The sequence below is a fragment of the Bos indicus genome, chromosome 3, assembly GCF_029378745.1.
Source record: "Bos indicus isolate NIAB-ARS_2022 breed Sahiwal x Tharparkar chromosome 3, NIAB-ARS_B.indTharparkar_mat_pri_1.0, whole genome shotgun sequence".
Classification (NCBI taxonomy): Eukaryota; Metazoa; Chordata; class Mammalia; order Artiodactyla; family Bovidae; genus Bos; species Bos indicus.
The window spans coordinates 7,759,160-7,781,290 of record NC_091762.1 but is presented as its reverse complement, the minus strand read 5'-3'; the positions used below and the strand labels follow the sequence as shown (position 1 = coordinate 7,781,290).

Below are 22,131 nucleotides of genomic sequence, written 5' to 3'. Positions count from 1 at the left end.
AGTTCTTTTCCCAAGTGTCTAATTTATTCATGTTCTTCAAAAAAGAATCTGTGCAAAGTAATTGGTTCTCTTTTCTTCTAGTCCCTATAGGGTTTCACCCTTTGTTTAAAAAAATGACATAGAGGGAGGCGCCAAGATGGCGGAGGAGTAGGACGGGGAAAACACTTTCTCCCCCACAAATTCATTAAAAGAGCATTTAAACGTCGAGTAAATTCCACAAAACAACTTCTGAATGCCGGCAGAGGACATCAGGCACCCAGAAAAGCAACCCAACTCTTCGAAAGGAGGTAGGAAAAAATATTAAAGACAATAAAAGAGACAAAAGAGGGAGGGACGGAGTTCCATCCCGGGAAGGGAGCCTTAAAAAGAGAGAAGTTTCCAAACACCAGGAAACCTTCTCACTGCCGAATCCGTGCCGAGCTTTGGAAGCACAGAAGGCAACATAACAGGGAGAAAAAATAAATAAACAATTAAAACTCGCAGATTGTGAGCCCTACGGTAACTCCCCCAGCGGAGAAGCAGCGCAGACGCCTGCATCCGCCATTTACAAGCGGGGGCTGGGCAGGGAGGCGCGGAGCGGGCTGCATCGCTGAGAGTAAGAATCTGGCCTGAATACCCTGAGCACTATCTGAGCGAAATAATTTGGGCTAGCAAACCAGACTGTGGGATATCTACCATGCAAAAAGCCAGCCCTAACCTAAGACACCGCCAGCCCGTGCACGGAACAAAGGACTAAACAGAGATAGCCGGCTGCAGACCTTCCCCCTCCGGTGACAGGCAGCCAGAGCCGGAAGGGGGCAATCGCAGCCCCAGAGAGACATTATCTATAAAACTGGCTTCTTTGCTAACTAAAACTTATTGGGGGTCTGGACGGTCAACATCTGCCTGAGAAGGTGCGCCGGTTTTACACCCAGATAACCGAGTGGCGGGGAGGCGATAAGTTGCAGCACTGGCGCTCACCAAACACCTCATCACCTGAGCTGCTCGGACCTGGGAAGAACACAAAACGCAGGCCCAACTGAGTCTGCGCCTCTGAGGACTACCTGAGTGCCTGAACCTGAGCGGCTTGGACCTGGGAGGTGCATGCAACCCAGGGCCAGCCTCGGATTGTTCCTGGTGGAACAACCTAGAGCCCGAGCAGTGTGGGCAGGGAGGCTACACGTGCCGTGAGCGGGGGCAGACCCAGTGTGGCTGAGGCACTGCGAGCGCACGCCAGTGTCATTTGTTTGCAGCATCCCTCCCTCCCTCCCCACAGCGCGACTGAACAAAGAGAAGAAATACAGCTCCACCCACCAGAACACCGACACAAGCTTCCCTAACCAGGAAACCTTGACAAGCCACCTGTACAAACCCACACACAGCGAGGAAACGCCACAATAAAGAGAACTCCACAAACTGCCAGAATACAGAAAGGACTCCCAAACTCAGCAATTTAAACAAGATGAAGAGACAGAGGAATACCCAGCAGATAAAGGAACAGGATAAATGCCCACCAAACCAAACAAAAGAGGAAGAGATAGGGAATCTACCTGATAAAGAATTCCAAATAATGATAGTGAAATTGATCCAAAATCTTGAAATTAAAATGGAATCACAGATAAATAGCCTGGAGACAAGGATTGAGAAGATGCAAGAAAGGTTTAACAAGGACCTAGAAGAAATAAAAAAGAGTCAATATATAATGAATAATGCAATAAATGAAATTAAAAACACTCTGGAGGCAACAAATAGTAGAATAACAGAGGCAGAAGATAGGATTAGTGAATTAGAAGATAGAATGGTAGAAATAAATGAATCAGAGAGGATAAAAGAAAAACGAATTAAAAGAAATGAGGACAATCTCAGAGACCTCCAGGACAATATTAAACGCTACAACATTCGAATCATAGGGGTTCCAGAAGAAGAAGACAAAAAGAAAGACCATGAGAAAATACTTGAGGAGATAATAGTGGAAAACTTCCCTAAAATGGGGAAGGAAATAATCACCCAAGTCCAAGAAACCCAGAGAGTCCCAAACAGGATAAACCCAAGGAGAAACACCCCAAGACACATATTAATCAAATTAACAAAGATCAAACACAAAGAACAAATATTAAAAGCAGCAAGGGAAAAACAACAAATAACACACAAGGGAATTTCCATAAGGATAACAGCTGATCTTTCAATAGAAACTCTTCAAGCCAGGAGGGAATGGCAAGACATACTTAAAGTGATGAAAGAAAATAACCTACAGCCCAGATTATTGTACCCAGCAAGGATCTTATTCAAGTATGAAGGAGAAATCAAAAGCTTTTCAGACAAGCAAAAGCTGGGAGAATTCTGCACCACCAAACCAGCTCTCCAACAAATACTAAAGGATATTCTCTAGACAGGAAACACAAAAATGGTGTATAAACTCGAACCCAAAACAATAAAGTAAATGGCAACGGGATCATACTTATCAGTAATTACCTTAAACGTAAATGGGTTGAATGCCCCAATCAAAAGACAAAGACTGGCTGAATGGATACAAAAACAAGACCCCTACATATGTTGTCTACAAGAGACCCACCTCAAAACAGGGGACACATACAGACTGAAAGTGAAGGGCTGGAAAAAGATTTTCCATGCAAATAGGGACCAAAAGAAAGCAGAAGTCACAATACTCGTATCAGATAAATTAGACTTTAAAACAAAGGCTGTGAAAAGAGACAAAGAAGGTCACTACATAATGATCAAAGGATCAATCCAAGAAGAAGATATAACAATTATAAATATATATGCACCCAACATGGGAGCACTGCAGTATGTAAGACAAATGCTAACAAGTATGAAAGGAGAAATTAACAATAACACAATAATAGTGGGAGACTTTAATACCCCACTCACACCTATGGATAGATCAACTAAACAGAAAATTAACAAGGAAACACAAACTTTAAATGATACAATAGACCAGTTAGACCTAATTGATAGCTATAGGACATTTCATCCCCCCAAAAAAAAGACTGCTCACTATGGCAATTATTGAAGCTGACTTAGGGTGACATAGAGGCTTATTTCCCTTTACCCTTTTGAGTTCTTAGCTGAGGATCTCTGTAAGAAATGACAGAATAGCAGGACAAAATCAAACAGAAGTTTATTAACATAAAAAAATAAAAATTAAAAAAAATTAAAAAAAATAAAATTTATATTTTAGCTGGACTACAAAAAAAAAAAAAAAAAGTGGATACAAACTAACCACAGGGATTTCTCCAACTCTGGCACATGCATCCTTGATATGCAGCTGTGTCCTCATGTGACCTGACAGCCAAGCACCTATTGCTGCTGCTGCTGCTGCTAAGTCGCTTCAGTCGTGTCCGACTCTATGTGACCCCATAGACGGCAGCCCACTAGGATCCGCCGTCCCTGGGATTCTCCAGGCAAGAACACTGGAGTGGGTTGCCATTTCCTTCTCCAATACCTGAAAGTGAAAGCACCTAATAAGCGTTCATAAATATTTCATACATATATACATCTGATTATAACAGACTCAATTATGGGAAAGACTTCTGCAAAGAGCCTATTGTTATGTAATTTGCAACTGTCGATCAACTATCAGTCCACACCCACTTAGATAAATACGCACAAGCCCTGTCTTGAAAAACCCTTGTCCCCCATCATGTCAGCCCTGGTGACTTTCTTGGCTTGGCCCATCTTTTTGAGCTGGTATTTCTGTTCTTGCTACAGTAAGTTTGTTTTTGCCACTGGTAAGATCTCAGATTCTTCTTTGTCTTTTTACCAAGAACCAAAGTCCATGAGGAAGGGTCCTCTGACGGCTCCCTATCCACTAGCAATTTTAAGAGGAAATATGTTCTATTTGATAAAAATATGCCTTTGGCGATTCACTGAATAATTTATGTATTTTAAGCACTAATTATTAGATATAATCATCATCATTTAAATCCTATTGTTTAGCTTTTTAAAAAAGCTCCGATCTCTAAATTTATGTAGTTTTACATTAACTAAAAATAAGTGAATGAAAACTGCATAGTGCAAAAACCTAAAGTTCTAAAGATATTTAGTACTTCTTGTTACATAAGGTAAAGTAAAGAGATTTACAGTTTAACTATCCTCACAGAGTATTACGACAGAGAAGGCAATGGCACCCCACTCCAGTACTCTTGCCTGGAAAAAAAAAAAAAAAGAAAAAAAAAAAAAAGACATAGAGTCTATCAACAGTGCAGAGTTTTGAGGGCATGGAAAATTCTATTGATGATTTTCTTTAGTTTTGGCTTTCTTGTGAGTTACATATAGAGAGACGAATAAGGAGTATTGCAATGGCTTTATAATGTATCACTTGGCTACCTTTCCCCTCAGACCTGACTCGTCATAGTGAAGGGAAAGCAGTTGAAATCAGAAAGGTACATTCTTTGCTAACTTCCTTTAATACCTTGAGTGAGTCAGTCACTGTGTCCTTTCAAAGATAAGAGGAGATCATGTGGTAACTTCTGCCGCTTCTATCTTGTGAGAGGGCGTCAGTGAGAGACTAGGGCAGATGCGAAAACTGTTAGAGTTTAAGTTGGTTACTTTGATATTTTCTTTAGTCTATAAATCTTAGTTTAATGTGAAACAAGGACCAGTAGCTGATTGTTTAAAATAGCTTTTTCAAACACCATTTTCAATACTGAGCTGTGCAAAACATAAATAATAGAGGGATACTTAGCTTTACTTTGTAATAAGTGAGGGTCTGGCTTAATATTAAGGTAGTATAAAATAACTTTGAAACTTTTGATTTTGCAAAATATATATGTAATTATTACATGTTGTTTCTAGGCAGTTTGCCTAGAAGTTTAATGTCTTATTTTCTCCAGATTTGACCTGTTCTGTCATTTCAGTAAACATTTGAAACTTGTATTATAAGGTATATTCTACAGATGGTTTTTGGCTCAGATGTTAAAGTGTCTGCCTACAATGTGGGAGACCCAGGTTTGATCCCTGGGTTGGGAAGATCCTCTGGAGAAGGAAATGGCAACCCACTCGAGTACTCTTGCCTGGTAAATCCCATGGACGGAGGAGTGTGGTAGGCTACAGTCCATAGGGTCACAGAGAGTCAGACACGACTGAGCGACTTCACTTTCACTTCACGAATGGTTTTTAACTGAGTTATAGCTGGTGTAGCAAGAAGTGTGAGTGTGTGCTATGCATCTAGACTTCCTGGTGTCTGTGTGTCGTGAACATAAACTGGCACTGATATCTTATGTTACCAGTCAACTTATCACAACCCATGAACTCTGAGAAGCTACTACTGGGGAATCATGGATACTCTGTATGCTTTATGTGGCTTTCTGTCTGAACCCTTTTGGGCTTCCCTGTTGGCTCAGTGGTAAAGAATCCCCCTGCCAATACAGGAGACGTGAGTTTGATCCCTAGGTCAGGAAGATCCCCTGGAGAAGGAAATGGCAACCCATTCCAGTATTCTTGCCTGAGAAATCCCATGGACAGAAGGAGCCTGGCGGGCTACAGTTCATAAGGTCATAAAAGTGTCAGACACAACTTAGTGACTAAACAACAGCAACTCAACCCTTTTATTGGAATTCTCAATAAAGCAGCATTACTTACTTTAATTTTCCTTCCCCCCTTTTTTTGTATAATGTGAATTTGAAAATGAGAGATAAATGGAAATAAGATAGTTGGGAAAAAAGATGAGTACAAAAGTGAAGACAGTTTCAGAATAATCTGCCTGTTTGTTGATACCACCTGTGTTTGGTTGATAAAGGTAGCAGTTTTTTAAGTGTTTTGCTGTTGAGCTTTTATTTATCAAACATCTGCTGTGCAGCAAGTACTAATCTAAGCACTTTATATATTGAACTATAAGGTAAGTATTATTTTCTCCATTTTACATATGAGGAAACTGAAGTCATAGCTAACATTCGGCAGAGCTAGAATTCAGTTTGTATTTGGAGCCCTTGTGTTAATCATTAATAGAACAACAGCCATTTATGCAGAGAAAAAGATCCAATAATGTTACCCATTTCCCTAAAGCTTAAGATTGGATGTAAAAGGAGAAAATATTTATTTTATGGGTTGATGGGATTGATGGGACTATAACAGAAGAGATTGCACTGAAATTTATAGTCATTTAAGAAAGATTAGAGCATGCCTTTTTCAAGTGAGAGAATACAAAAGAGTTGTTCACACACAAACTTACTGTATTAAATATTGATTTATTGACTTCAGAAATTTAATAACTAGAGTGTATTAGTTATCAATTGCTGTGTAGCAAACCACCCCAAAACTTAAGAGCTTAAAACAACAACAGTCATTTACTTGGCTGAAACACCAGCAGTTTGGGAGGTGCTCACTAGAGACAGCAGTTGTTTGCTCCATGGAGTGTCAGCTGGGTTGACTCAGGGTGGAGGACCTGCTTGGAGATGGCTCACTCATCATAGCCAGCAGGTTGGTGCTGGCCTCAACCGGGACTGAGCCAGGGCTGTTGGCTAGGGGTCTCCTTCTTCCTTTAGCTGGACCACTCCGCAAGCTGCTTGGCCTTTCTCAGAGTCTAGTGACTAGATTCCAAGAATGAGCACTGCCTGTTAGAAGAGTGCTTGCTTTATAATTGTTCGTTGAATGGATGAAAGAATCTCAGGTTGTCTTCTTGCTCTTGCCGGCTTGCTTGGCAAACTGCCGCTGTACGTATGTGTTTCTTCTCCAGGTCTGGTAATCCGTGGTTCTGAGAACTACTATTTAGAGGAATTTTTTTTTTTTTTTTTTAATCTTGACTATTGATCTGTTGCTTCAAATTTCTGTTTCTAGTAAATTGCCCCCAGTTACTACAAGTCTGCAAAAATCATCTGCGAACCATTCAATAAACAGAGAAAAATAGCTTTTTTAAGATTTGGAGAACTCCCTTGAGAACTCCCTGTCTTTAGCCTCAGTTTCAATGAAAATTAACATAATTTCCTGTTCCTGCATCTGGAGATGGTATAATAATGAGTTCACCACCTGCTATTCTTGAGTTGTGCCTTAGTTTTCTCTAAAATAAAGATCTGGATTTTTTCTCCTGGCAAGAGGCAGAATGTTACATAAAATAACATTTGTTACTTAAGGAAAAAAAAAGAAATGCCTCTTGTGGGTTAGGCATTGTCTTAGAACAAAATACACATACAGGGACATACAGATAGTAAACATAATAAGTAAAATGATAGAAAAAAGGGATAAAAAATATAGTAGGGTAAACAGTTTTACAAGTGTGAGGGTGGTTATTGGAATTGTAGTTTTAAATAGTTGTCATTGTAAAGTAGATATTTGAACCAAGGCTTAAAAGTGATAATTATCCATATGGATGTTTGGGGAAAGGGCATTCCAGGCAGAGGGAACAAAGGTGTTAGGGTGGGAGTGTGCCTTGCATGTTCCAGGAAAAGCAAGGGGGTTGGTGTGGTTGGACTAAAGTGAACGAGGGGGAGAGTAGTAGGGGATGGGGCCAGAGAGGTTAGGTACAGGGAGGGAATAAACTTAGCGAGGCCTTGGTCATTTTAAAGATTTGGGCTTTTACCATGATACAGATGGGGAGCCATCTGAAGGTTTTGAGCAGCGGAGTGACATAGTCATCTGACCTAGATTTTAAAACAATCACTCCAGTTGCTATGTTGAGGATAGCCTGAACCTTGGCAGGCGGGAAGACAAGCTGTGCCACTAACTGCTGTGTCATCTTCCTTTCTGATTTATAAGGCATGTTCTCATCCATCATATCATTTGAATCTTTGAAAACTGCTGTGAAGAGAGGAATTGGAGGCTCAGAGAAGTTAACCAACTTTCCCAGAATGACTCGGGGAGTCTCAGAGCCACATGTTGAATGCACATCTCTTGATTCCAAATTTTGTGTTCTTTCCACTATTCCACATTAAAACCTAAGGATCTTCCCGCTCTTTCCAAATCCTAAAGTGATTTCAGTTTTTCATATGCAGTGTTCAGGGAGAGCAATAGCAGCAAATGGGTTTCTTTTGGGGATGGGAACTGTAAGATTCTTACCTGCTGAAATGGCTTGACTTTGAAATTGACCAGCTGGTACCATAAGGAAACAGGTTTGTGACGGGTAGTATAGATTTGGAGATGTGCCATTTTTTGTTGAGCTACTTGGTATGAAAATTGGGTATCTGAAATCATATCTTAATAATTAAGTTGGCTTCATAAGTGAAACAGTTGTTAGCTTTTAGAATTTCATAAATGAAAAAATAAAGTAACAGTTCTTATAATACTTTTTCCAGGCTTCTGGAGAAATTGAAGTTATTTATGTTTTATTAATCTGTGCTTTTCAGGCCCACTGACCCCTAGCATGAGCAGCGTTTGTCGGTGTAATGGTTATTCTGAGCCTTAAAACTTGTAACTCTTGCAGGGTAGCTTGTTTCTGGTCACAGAGACATAGAGACTTCTGTTTTTTAAAATATTTATTAGTTTATTTGAAAATACTGAATAGAATGTGATTTAAGCTAATTATGAAAAGTGTGATTAGATCACCCTATTTATATCATGAACTATAACAGTTAATCATTATACTAACTCTTATTGTGACTGAGTCATCTCCTTGTGTTTTGGGAAATTTTTTTCCAAAATTAACAAAAAGAGACACTGAATGATGCAAAAACACTCATGCCAAGCATCTGAAAGTTCATATCAACAACAATTTTCTCGTACTCTTTTGTACGTTTGGCTGTTTTGACTGTCAAATTCCTTCCTTCATATTTGTGTTGTCAAAGTTGTATGAAGACAGTCTTGTATTCTGCTAGTAAAATAAAGCTCCTTCATGTATTTCAAATATTAATAAAAACAAGGGAAATGTAAACTTACAGTTATTTAGATGGTTAGTTTCTGTAAGTCATTTCATAGTTTGAAGCATATATAGTTGTTTTGAGCTGAATTGGACAGTCAGCGTCTCTGTAATTTAGCTTAAGAGAAATTTCATTTTAAGACTTCAAAAAAATTTATAAGGACTTGGGGCCGAAAGACAACAACTACCAAAAATAAACAAGTGAAAAACTTTAAAAGCTTCTTTACAGAATTTCCTGATATATTGCCTTCAAAATACATTCAGGCCAAATGGATAGATAAGAAAATTGAGACTCATAGACTGTTTGGATGCTTTTTTATTTTTCTTCTTCTAGTCATTTTAAAAAATTTTATTTATTTTAATTGGAGGCTAATTACTTTACAGTATTGTGGTGGTTTTTTCATACATTGACATGAATCAGCCATGGGTGTACATGCGTCCACCCATCCTGGACCCCCCTCCCCCCTCCCACCTCCTTCCCTCCCCCATCCCTCTGGGTTGTCCTGGAGCACTGGCTTTGAGTGCCCTGCTCCATGCATTGAACTTGCACTGGTCATCTATTCCGCATATGGTAATACACATGTTTCAATACTATTCTCTCAAATCATCCCATCCTCGCCTTCTCCCACATAGTCCAAAAGTTTGTTCTTTACATCTGAGTCTCTTTTGCTGTCTCACATATAGGGTCATTGTTACCGTCTTTCTAAATTCCATATATATGCGTTAATGTACTGTATTGGTGTTTCTCTTTCTGACTTACTTCACTCTGTATAATAGACTCCAGTTTCATCCACCACATTGGAACTGACTCTTTTTTATAGCTGAGTAATATTGCATTGTGTATATGTACCACAGCTGCCTTATCCATTCGTGTGCCAATGAACATCTAGGTTGCTTCAGTGTCCTAGCTATTATAAACAGTGCTGCAGTGAACATTGGGGTACATGTGTCTCTTTCCATTCTGGTTTCCTCGGTGTGTATGCCCAGCAGTGGGATTGCTGGGTCGTATGGCAGTTCTATTTCCAGTTTTTTAGGGAATCTCCACACTGTTCTCCATAGTGGCTGTACTAGTTTGCATTCCCATCAATAGTGTAAGAGGGTTCCCTTTTCTCCACACCCTCTCCAGAATTTATTGTTTGTAGACTTTTTGATGGTAGCCATTCTGACCAGCATGAGATGGTACCTCATTGTGGTTTTGATTTGCATTTCTCTGATAATGAGTGATGTTGAGCATCTTTTCATGTGTTTGTTAGCCTGGATATTTATTTTTTGCCCTTCTCTGTCTTACTTCCTTGTTAAAAATGCTTTGTTGACTCTGTGTAATGAAAGTGTTGTGAAGATCATGTTTGTGGAGTCCATTGAATGAGATCTGAGTGAGCCCTCAGGCTAAAAAAGGGTAAAATTATTAAAGTTGTTATGGTTAAACATATATTTGTCATTACACTCTGATAATCATTTTCTCATGTGGGCAGTGGGAATAATAGTGATCACTTATGAGCCAAACCAATCAACATTAAAACTGATTTCTAGCAAGTGTAGCTGCTAAGTGATTATGACTGCTAAGTGATTACAGTCCAATAACAGATGGAATAAACTGAACTGATAGTTAAATGCAAGGCATTTCCTTGTGACAGTTATAAATTGTGACTTGAAATCCCAGTTTTCATAGTGGTAGTAAAATCATCTAAAGAACAATAATCAGTAGAAGAACTCTTTAAAAACTCCCAAGTACTGATGGTTATGAACCATTAATAATTTACTTTAGGGACTTCCCTGGTGGTCCAGTAACAAAGATTCCGAGCTCCCATTGCAGGGGGCCCAGGTGTGATCCTTGGTTGGGGAACTAGATCCCGCATGCCGCAACTAAAGACTCCACATGCCGCAACAAGTATCAAAACCCCACATGCTGGAAGTAAGACCCAGTGCAGCAAAATAAATAAAATAAATATAAACCTCTAAAAAATAACTTACTCTATTAATCATCCATAAACCACATACATCGTTTTTGATTGTGTCCTTCCACAGCCATTTCATCTAACTGCCCCATCCTTTTCCCCACACTGTTCACTTTTGTTGGATTTATTGTGAAAAACATGTAACTTTTAGGGAATTGAGGTAGGAAAGATGTTATGAGAAACCAGATTAGTTTAAAATAGTGGTTCTCAAACATTGACGTGTATCATGTGGACAGCTAGTTAAAACATAGATTGTTAGGCACCACTTCCAGGGTTTCTGGGTGCGTAGGACTGCAATGGGACCTGAGAGTTTGCATTTCTAACCAGTTATCAGGTGATGCTAATGCTGCTGGTCTGGGTACTGCACTTTGTGAGAGTCACTGTGCTAGAGGAAGGTGCCTTCTGATCCAGAAGAACTAACTGTGTTCGTTGCTAGCTGACAGTAGGATTCAGGGAAGGAAAAATGTAAAAGCTTCTAGAAGCCATAGCAGCCACTTTAACTTAGCACTTACCTGTGAGAGCCTCACAAACAGCTTTAAGATCCCTAGCCAGGAAATAGGTAAAGCAGAGGAACGGTCCTAGCGTTCTGCTGTTTTTCTGGCAGTGATAGTCACCAAGTAGTCTAGATGGGTAGGGGACAAACGTGATATCAGTTTCTAAAAGAAAGAAGGTAGATTTCTCCCATTATACCAGGGAATTTAACATTAATCACATGGAAGATGTTGATACAGAAAGGGACAGGATAACTGGGAACCAAAATTAAAACAAGAATAAAACATACCAGTTTTGTTTCTTTTATTGAATAAATTGCTAGACTTACTGCTACTGTGGCAGGGAGGCCACCCGTAAGTAATCTAGCCTTGCAGTACTCTTAGTCTCGTCTCTCCCTTCTCTCTTTGCGATGGTCCCTTTCCCTCTGTGCTTATACATGCACATGTCCACCCATATACCTTCTCCTGCTTTACTTGGAATTTCTCAAGCAAATCATACTCTCCTGTGACTGTGTCCTTTTTCATATTAGTCTGCATGAAATGCCTTTTCTCACTCCCATCCTCCTTTTCTACCTGTTTATTTACTGCTTGTCATTTAAAGATAACTTCATGATCCTCTTGGTAAAGATCAAATGCCCTAGCTATATGCTTCTGTAACATTTGGCATTAACTGCTATTACGCTGCTAATCCCTCTATTATCTTGTATCTGTATCCACCCCCCCAACATACACACACACAGAAACACTTATACACACTATATTTGGTTTTATCTTTGAGTCTTTAGTATCAAATATGATTCCTGGAACATAATAGGTGTCTAGAACATGTTGAATAAATGAGTGAGTCAATCAGTCATTCTGGGAAATGTCATCAACATAAGGCAGTGATGATGTTCTAATCCTGGACCCAAATCCTGGCTTCATTAATTACTCAGAGCATGTACATTTCTGACACCAATTCCAATGTGTGTTTTTCCACACCACCAAACAGTTCTCCTAAGGATTCTGATTATCCAGTTCCAAAGTATGGAGAGATTTTCCCCGTACCAACAAGCACGAACACCAGCTGGGTGTCCTACAATTCAGCTTAATTCTGATACAGCCAGTGTGGAGACAAGGTCAGATTCCACAGATTAGGGGCTCAGTCCTACAAGAGTTACCCTCTCCGGCTTCAGACATCAACTGCAAATCCAGGTTGTCACCTGTGCTTCTGGCCAACCAGCTATAGAGCAGAGGATCCCACAATCCTCAGGTTCCTGTTTGTTTGCTGGAGTGGCTCACAGAAGTCAGAGAAACATTTTGCTTACTAGAATACCAGTTTATCATTAAAGGATATAACTCCGGAACAGCCAGGTAGAAGAGCTGCATGGGGCAAGGTATGGGGGAATGGACAGGGAGCTTCCATGACCTCTTCAAGCTCACCACTGGCTCTGAATGTTCACCAACCCAGATGCTCCCTGAATCCCTTCGTTTTGGGTTTTTATGGAGGCTTCATGACAGAGACATGGTTGATTAAGTCATTTGGCCATTGGTGATTGAACCTAATCTCTAGTCCCTTTCCCTTTCCTGGAGGTGGGGGTGCGAGTTGGGACTGAAAGTTCAAACTCTGTATTCTATGACTGATTCCTCTGGGGACTAACCCCCATCCTTAGGCAACCCAAGGGCCTTCCAGAGTCACCTCATTAACATAGCATATGGCACCTTTATGGGTCTCATCACTTGGGAAATTCGCAAGGATGTTAGGAACTCTGGGCCAGAAAAATGTTGCCACCAAATATGTATTTCTTTTTATAAATCACCATATCACAGCATGACCTTCTGCAAACTTTAAACTCTTTTGAGCCTCAACTTTCTTTGAGCTTTGATTCCTTAGTACGTAGAAGGTGCTCAGAAAATGGTAGCTGCTGTTATACTGCATTTGCATCTTAGGAGAATGTTTAACAGTCTTGTAATATCCCTATGGTCAAGACAGGGATTTTGGACTAGGAGATATTATGATTAATTCATAAGTGTTTTACTTATGTTTTTACAAACTTAGAAGGTGCTGCCTGGGAGCATGCTCCAGGGCTTAATTTCTTTTCTTTTTGATATCTTAACAACAGCTTAGCTGAGGATGTTGGTGGCATGTTGTTCCTTGCTTTGAAGGAGAATTTCTGTTGTTAATTAGGATCTGAAAAGTCCTTGAATGATATTTTAAAGGGAATTAACGTAAATTACTCAACGGGATCACAAAGCTCAGTTATGTAAATTCTAAATTGGAAGTGGGAGAAGAAGGGAAGGGAAGGGAGGGTAATAGTCCAGTTTGTAAGAAGAGTTGGAATTTTAATTAAACCAACTTCAATATAGAGTCTGATGTAACTGCCAAAAAAGCCTGTGTGATATTAGGCTGCATTGGTGGAAGAATAATATTTAGAACATGGGAAGGAATTACCCTGTTCCGTCCTGTAGTGGTCATACCACCTGAGAAGTACTGTGGCCAGTTCTGGACATCATCTCTGAGAAGCATATTGAGGGGGGAGTGACCACATACGCTGAAGGAACCTAAGACTGTACTGTAAAGAGGAACATGCGGAAGAAACTACAGCCATGAAAAAGAAAGCCTGAAGTGAGGGCTGAGGGGTGTTAGGTTTCTTTGGATATTGGAAGAAGGCTTGCTTATTAGGTATGTTCTGAATACAGAGTCCAGAATTTGTACCAAGACTAGTGGTACTAGTTGAAACATTTTTAATTAAAAAAAAAAAAAAAAAAAGTGACCCTATTGAAGTGAATTGCAGGGAGGGACACCCAGAATTTGCTCCTCTCCCAAACCCTGTTCCTTCCTAGGAGCTTTTAGCTCAACACTATCCAGTAGAAATAAAATGTGAGTGGGGTTCAGACCCAATTCTTAAATAGTTAGAGTGGTAGAGTTTCTCCTAGTCATTGGTGAAATTGACAGAGTACATCCACCAAACAGGAATGTTATTATGTGGATATTTCACAATTGCAATGGAGAGGTAGGTTGATAGGAGGTGAATAATTCTGTAAACTGGGGTAAGTTCTTTTTAAAAAAATAATTTCATTTATTTGTTTATTTTCGGCTGTGCTGGGTCTCTTGCCGGGCGGGCTTTTCTCTAGTTGCTGAGAGCGGAGGCTGCTCTCTAGCTGCGGCGCACGGGCTTCTCGTTGTGACGGCATGTCTCGTTGTGGAGCACAGGCTCTCAGGTGCCTGGGCTTCAGTTCCTGGGCTCAGTAGTTGTGGTGCCTGGGCTTAGTTGCTCTGCAGCATGTGGGATGTTCGCAGATCAGGGCTTGAACCTGTGTCTCCTGCGTAGCAGGTGGATTCTTTACCACTGAGCCACCAGGGAAGTCCTGAGGGGGAAGTGTTTACCTTTGATTTTGTTTAGGCTTACTTTCCTAGGTAGACGTTTTGGCATCACCCTTGAAAGGATTAAAAAGTAAACCCTTTTCCAAAATGCAAGGTTTGAAAAGAAAAAACACATTCTACAGTTATCATCACACTCTTCATTTGGCTTCCCTACAAAATTGTTTTTGTTTACTGCTTATCTCATGTTTTCTAAAATACTCACCAGGCTAAGTGTTCATAAGTTTAGTGGGGTATTCCACAGCCTTTTATCTCATTTGTAGCAGGGTTTATACTGTTCCTGACCACTCAGGTGAACATTCTTTCTGAAAGATACAGTTGTAACAAAATGGAGCCTCAGTTGTAGCAAAATTAGATTTTACACCATGACCATCATTCAATGGTAACCCCTGAAGAGTCTGTAGTGTGCCCGCGCGCCACAGCACATCCTGTGAGAAACACTGGATGATGGTGACTCCAGGAAGGAAGGACTGCAGAGAATGGGGGATATAGCAAGGCATCAGGAAGAGACTCTACAGTGATGTGCATGCTTTTCCTTCCACCTAACATCCCTTTCTCCAAATCTGGAGGCAAAGTACTCCACCCGAAAGAACTCCTTTTCTCTTAGAATCTCGGGGCCCTTAACTGTGACACTCTCATCAGCCTTATTTCCTTCCTACGCTTCATCCCTCTAAATAGAATCTGGTATCCCTTCTTTTGTGCTTCCCTAGGGAAATTCCCTTTGTGTTGAATTTCAAGAAGATTTTGACTAGTATAAGTTATATATGTGGCACTGTAAAATTAAACACACAAGATATCATATCGATGAGCCAGGTTTCTAAGCCCTTGGTTAGTTAGTTGAAAGTGTTAAATAACTATTGCAATAATATATATCTATGTTTGCCCCAGATACATACAAAAAGATTTAGGAAGAGTGAAGAGAAAGGAGTAAATCAACATTTAAAAAATTTCTGTTAACTTTATTTGATAGCCTGCCTTCTGGGATGGTGAAAATCTAGTGAATTTGATTGTTGATAAAGAGAATAATTCCCGTTTTATTTGAAGTATTTCTTCTTTGAAAACATCAATCTGAAGCGTCGAGGAAGACTTCTTATTGTAGTTATTATCTGAGTTTGGAATTTGTTTATATGTACATTGGACCTATTTTTACTTTATATATATGTGTATATTCACATGCTAAGTCACTCAGTTGTGTCCAACTCTTTGCGACCCCATGGAGTGTACCCCCCAGGCTCCTTTGTCCATGGAGTTCTCCAGGCGAGAATACTGGAGTGGGTTGCCATGTCCTTCTCCAGGGATATATTCATAGTTTAAAGCATATAGAATACTGACTTTTTAAAACAGTTTATAAATAATGTACTTCTATAGTTAGAAAAATTATTTTCAAAATTGTTTTTCATGTATGTATAGGATGCCAAGCTAGGGATTTGACCATATCAGTAAGCTGTTTTGACTTACCTCTATACCTAGTATTCTTGCTGTGTGTACAGAATTCTGATTTGCTTCAGAGCTACACGTAGCATGTGTATGTATGACAAATTTTTTTTCAATTATTTGCGAACATTTTAACATTTTCAGCATGTTGGAACAAGATTCCAAGAGAATGAATCCTAGTGTGAACCCTACAAATCAAAGGAGGCATCTTCTAGGATTTTCTGCTAAAGAGGAGCAAGACACATCGGATGACATCATCCAGAAAAACAGCTACAGGTTAGATTTATATCTAAATTGTTTATATACAATTTCAACTAGTAGAGCAAACAAGTTACAAGGATGTTCATAAATTTTACCAAGATCAGTTCTAAGGGTAAATTTCCTTTTTAAAAACTGTCCCAGTTTTAGAATTCTTGTAGAGCTGGGACCTTAAAATCTCGGTTTGTGTGTACTACTATATGCGTTGAAACACATACATTATATATTACACATGGTATATTGTTTGTAGTGCTTTAGTATAGTTATTTTACTGTCATATGTTTATATATATAGTGTAATATTTGTTACTGTATCATCTGTGATGGATATGATTTGGTGGAATGATATGGCTGAATCCATTTGCAGTTATTAGATAAAATCATTTATACTTGTTTATTGTGATTTTTATTGAATCTCTTTTTCTTGTTATAATTTAATTCTGTCTTCATAAATTTCCATATAGCTTGGAAGTAGTAAAGACAACTGTATGAAAATATAATTTTTACCTATGGCAAGTAGAAGAAGGTTATAGTGGCCCTTTTCAAAAATGTTTTTGATAAACATTTCTGTGTGATTTATAATTTTTATTAGAGTCAAGTGGAGCTAGGTCCTTGAATTACAAGGCAAAGGGAGGTTATAGTGTGTCAACCATGGCACAGAATAATGCTTGAAAATCATTAAAGATTTGATTACTCTTAACTCTCTAAGGTTTCACAGGCCAAAGGCCATAGGGGAATCATTCTTCTGATTTTTACTCTGTTACACCCATACCACTTAATGAGAGTATTACCATAGTCCTTCAGGCTTGTCTTCATTCAGTCTTCCTGGAAAAAAACGCTAGTATTCACTTTTTTTAAGAATCTTCAGTGTGCAAAATACTGCGCTAAATATGGCAGATGATCCAAAGAATTCTATGGTAGTAACTGTAATGCAACATAGAATGTGATAGATGTTGGAAAACCTAACATTTCCTGCCTTTTTTTTTACATGCCCAAATTAGCCATACTTCTGAAATACTGATCTTAGTGATTGTATAAGTCTCTCTGAACATTACTGGAGTTTAATAGTAATAGTATTTTTAATTTGCTAAATAATTTTTCCAAGTTAGCCCTGCATATGCTGTAATTTTGAGTTCTGTTGTTGTCTATGTAAGATCCAGCAAAAGTTACATTTTTCATAGATAGCCTTTGGATTTATGAGAGTTGAGAGTACGCCACTTATGTTTTATAGCTTGTTGCTAAAAATAGAATGGAATTAGACACCTGAAATTACTGTTCAGGTAAGCGTTATAAAAATATTTTGTATTTTTCACAAACTACAATAAATAAAAGTTTTCAGTTACTTGTCCATGTTAGAGTAAGATAATATGGTGGTTTGTGGAAAGCACAGTCCTTTGATCGTATTAGCTCTAACTAGAGGTCTGAATGACTTTTAGGCTGTAATTTATCAGCTTTCAAAATAATTCGTGAAGTGCAAGCCATCTCTCTGTCCTTGACCCAGAGCCTCCACTGGTCTTAATAAAAAATGGAAATGTTATTGATTCTTGGTTGTATGCAAGTCTCTATCGAAATACCTAAGATTATTATTGAGCCATTTGGTAGATTTAGGTGTTCGCCCATTAATTTGATATTTTTTCTTTTATTATTTTATATACTAAATAACAGATACCAAAAAATGTTTGTGAAACGTTTGAAAGCACCAAGTATGAATTTGTTTTAAACTGATTTTTAGGTGGTTTATTTACACTCAGCCATAACATTTGTGTGTGTGTGTTTTAATGCAGTTTACTTTATGTTATGTTTAATTTTTTCAGGAGAGTTATGACAACTGGTTCAAATAAAAAAGGAGTAGATTCTAATCTCGTAATTTATAATATTACATTTGTCTATCATTTAATAATTAACTGCATATATTTTTTCAGTCTTAGAAATGTGTGGTATATAAGATGACCATGTAATCTGTCAACCAAACCGAGAGACTTTTAATAATGAAAACTAGTACTAGCGTCAGTCAGTCAGTTCAGTCGCTCAGTCGTGTCCAACTCTTTGCGACCCCATGGACTGCAGCACACCAGGCCTCCCTGTCCATCACCATCCATCTGGAGCTTGCTCAACTCATGTCCATCGAGTCGGTCATGCCATCCAACCATCTCATCCTCTGTCATCCCCTTCTCCTCCTGCCCTCAGTCTTTCCCAGCATCAGGCTCTTTTCTAATGAGTCACTTCTTTGCATCAGGTGGCCAAAGAATTGGAGCTTCAGCTACTAATACTATTGTACCAGTGTAATAATTATGTCAGCATGTCAGGTATAAATCAGGACTTCTTAGATGAAGGCATCAACTTCTAAGGCATCAGCCAGAACCAGTATTTATTCCAGAAATTCTCATTAGCTGTAGCTCCTTAAGACTGCCCTTTATTGCAGTGATTTATTTATTGAAATTTTCTCTATTGGTATGGAATGGTTTGCAGGCAGTCTGGAACTCTGACCATCTCAGGAGTAGTGTGGATATCATTGTTTCCAGATTGCATGTTGGCTTATGTTCTCCCTTTTCTTTCCTCTTCAATTCCACCTAGTCCCTTTCCTCGGAGAAGGCAATGGCACCCCACTCCATTACTCTTGCCTGGAAAATCCCATGGATGGAGAAGCCTGGTGGGCTGCAGCCCATGGGGTCGAGAAGAGTCGGACATCACTGAGCAACTTCACTTTCACTTTTCACTTTCATGCATTGGAGAAGGAAATGGCAACCCACTCCAGTGTTCTTGCCTGGAGAATCCCAGGGACGGGGGAGCCTGGTGGGCTGTCGTCTATGGGGTCGCACAGAGTCGGACACGACTGAAGCGACTTAGCAGCAGCAGCAGCAGCAGCAGACCCTTTCATGATATAATATTTCTCCTATCAGATTTTTTGTTTCCTTTTCCAAAGAATATTTTTGGCTGATGGAACAAAGCCAGTCAGCACAGATGTGCAGAAATCATTACCAGAGTTTATCACATGGAAATAAAATTATAAATCAGATTTATAGTTTCAAAAGTAGTTCAAGACTTTTTTGATGAACTTGACTTCAGTGTTTGTATTTTTGTGAGTATTCAGACCTGATTTTAAAATAACACATATATAAAGATCTTTGGTCTTAGTAGGTGGTTTTTTTTTTTTTTTTTTTTTTAGTGTGGTAAACAGCCTCTGGCTTCTTAAAAGCATTCAAAATTTACCAAGTGCAAGGCAGGGTTTTTTCCTTCTCCCTCAACAGTTAATTTGAGCTGATTTCTTTTTGTGTGTGCGTTCATTACCTGTGTACCACAATCGCTGTTTTATTCTGAATAACAACCCCCGGAGGCAGAAGAAAGGGCATCAAGAATGTTTCTGGTACAGCTGCAGGAAAGAATGGTGTATATACCCTCTGCTGTTGCTTTTTCCCACTTGTATGTGGCATAGTTAGAAGTCTTTAAGTTTTATCTAAAGTTAGTTTTCCACACTGCAAAAATTATTTTTGTCAAGGTGGCCACTGATTTCAGCATTGTCAGTCCAGTGAAAACTCTCTATCTTGATCTTTCCTCAGCATTTGGCTGTATAGATCACTCCTTCTTGAAGTATTCTCCTTTAGTATTGCTGCAGTTTTGTTTCCTCTGTTTTCATTGGCTCTGCTTCATCTTTGTAGGCTCCTCTTCTATCCAAATCCTAACGTATAGAACTGTGAGCTTTTTTTCCCTTTATGCCATAATTTAGCACACAGTCCATTTCTGTATATCGCGATGACTCTCTTTGATTTCCTGCCCAGACTTCTGAGTCTCCAAAGTCATATATCCAGTAGTTCCTTCACTTCTCTTAACATTTCGAACTTAACACCTGCACAGTGAAACTCTAGGTCCTTTTCCATACTCAGGTTCCACCCGCTTCTGTACAGCACGCTTCGTCGTTTCTGTTGCTCAAGCCAGAAACCCTGGTTCCTCCCTTTCAACAAGTGCTATTGATATTCTTTCCAAACATTATCTTGAATTGGTTCATTTTTTATCTTCACTGCCACCACCTTGGTCATAGTATCTTCAGCTCTTGCCCAGATTGCTGTTGATCTCTCCTGAGAGAGAATTTACCAAGCGCAAGGCAGAGTGGTCTTCCACTCTGACTGGTCTCCCAGCTTCCCCTTTTGCCTCCATCAAAACTGGTTTTGGTACAATAGCAAGGGATACATATAAATTAAAAATACATCCCTTCTCTACCTAACACCTTTTTGTGGCTTCTTATTACATTTAGTAATTCCTTATCATGATTGGTCTCCATCTTACCAAACATCTTGTGCCTCCCTCACTTGCTTACAATTTTCCGCTGGTGAGTTTTCCTTAATTCCATAAAGCCTCCCTTTTCCCACCTGCCTCTATCTAGAACACTCTTCCCCCAGTTTTTATAGGTTTGGCTTCTTGCCATCCTCTACGCCTTGTCTTAAATACCTTCTCCTTCTCGGACCATTTTATCTGAAGTAGGCATTGTCATTTGGTTTTCTATCTCAACCATATGTTTTTTTCATAGCTCTTACCTCAGTTTGGATTTGTTCTCTGTGTTTGTTTTCTTGTATTTGGTCCATCTTCTCCATCAAGATCATGGAGGATTGGACTTCATTTCCCTGTTCCCTGTTGGAATTCCATCACCTAGCACAGTATCTGGCATATAGTTGGTTTTCAAAAATATCTATTGTTGATTGAAAAGCACAAATCTAGCCATGTCCAATTTTGTGTTTTTCTTTTTGAATTTTAATAAATCTAGTTTTCTAAATCCAGAGTATTGTATATAAAGAAATTCAAGACAGAATTCAGATTTCTTAGTAAGAAAGGTTAAAATAGCAGACTGACGGGAATAAATAGCTATAATATCCTCAACTCAGATTAGGATCTGATTAAGATTTTCAACCCACATTTTGCTCACTACATCATACCCCGGATATGAATTCACATGATATAGATCACTGTGATGATTAGGAAAGTATATTTTTTAAAGCTAATGGAATAACTGGTTAATGTCAGTCAGGTGTTTTATTAGGGATTCCTCCCTGATTCTAATATTTAACTTTTCAAGGCTTTTACTTTTCTCCTGCCAAGTATTTTATGCTTTTCCTTTCCCCTACCACACACAGATTTTTTTTTAAATTATTTTTAATCCGAGGATAATTGTTTTACAATATTGTATTGGTTTCTTCCATACAACAGCATGAAGCAGCCGTAAGTATATATGTGTCTCCCTCTTGAACCTCCCCCTGCCCCCTCCAGCCTCCCCCAACCTCCAGGCTGTCACAGAGAACCGTGTTGAGCTCCCCGTGTGGCATAGCCACTTCCCGTTAGCTGTCTGTTTCACATATCGCACTGTACATGTCTCAGTGCTGCTCTCTCAGTTTGTCCTATCCGCTCCTTCCCCTGCTGTGTCCAGAGTCTGTTTTCTACCCTGTAAAGAGGTTCATCAGTACTGGTTTTTTCTAGATTCCATACATATGCATTAATACATGATATTTATTTTTCTGACTCACGTCACTGTATAACAGGCTCTAGATTTATCCACTTCACTAGGACTGACCGAAACATGTTCCTTTTTATGGCTGAGTGATATTTTATTGTATATATATGCCACGACGTCTTTGTCTGTTCATCTGTCAGTGGACATCTAGGTTGCTTCCATGTGCTGGCTATTGCAAATAGTGCTGTAATGAACACTGGGATATATACACAGACACTCTTTTAAGGAGACTGTTCAGTTCTCTTATCACAGTGTTGAGAATGAGCACAAACTTCAGTCCTGGTTACATAATACTTCACTGTCGGTCGTAAGTCTTTCCTGTCCATCAGTGGGTCTTTCCCCCAGTTTAGC

General features: G+C 39.2%; 1 protein-coding gene across 2 annotated transcripts in view; it reads left to right on the top strand.

Annotated features, from left to right (window-relative positions):
• The window catches only part of ATF6 (activating transcription factor 6), a 247,054-nt gene that overhangs the window by 74,291 nt on the left and 150,632 nt on the right, over positions 1-22,131 (top strand). For both annotated transcript variants that reach the window (XM_070782819.1, XM_019958118.2), the window contains exon 10: positions 16,171-16,302. In XM_070782819.1, the coding sequence (XP_070638920.1) occupies positions 16,171-16,302 (132 nt within the window). The remainder of the gene's footprint in view (positions 1-16,170; positions 16,303-22,131) is intronic.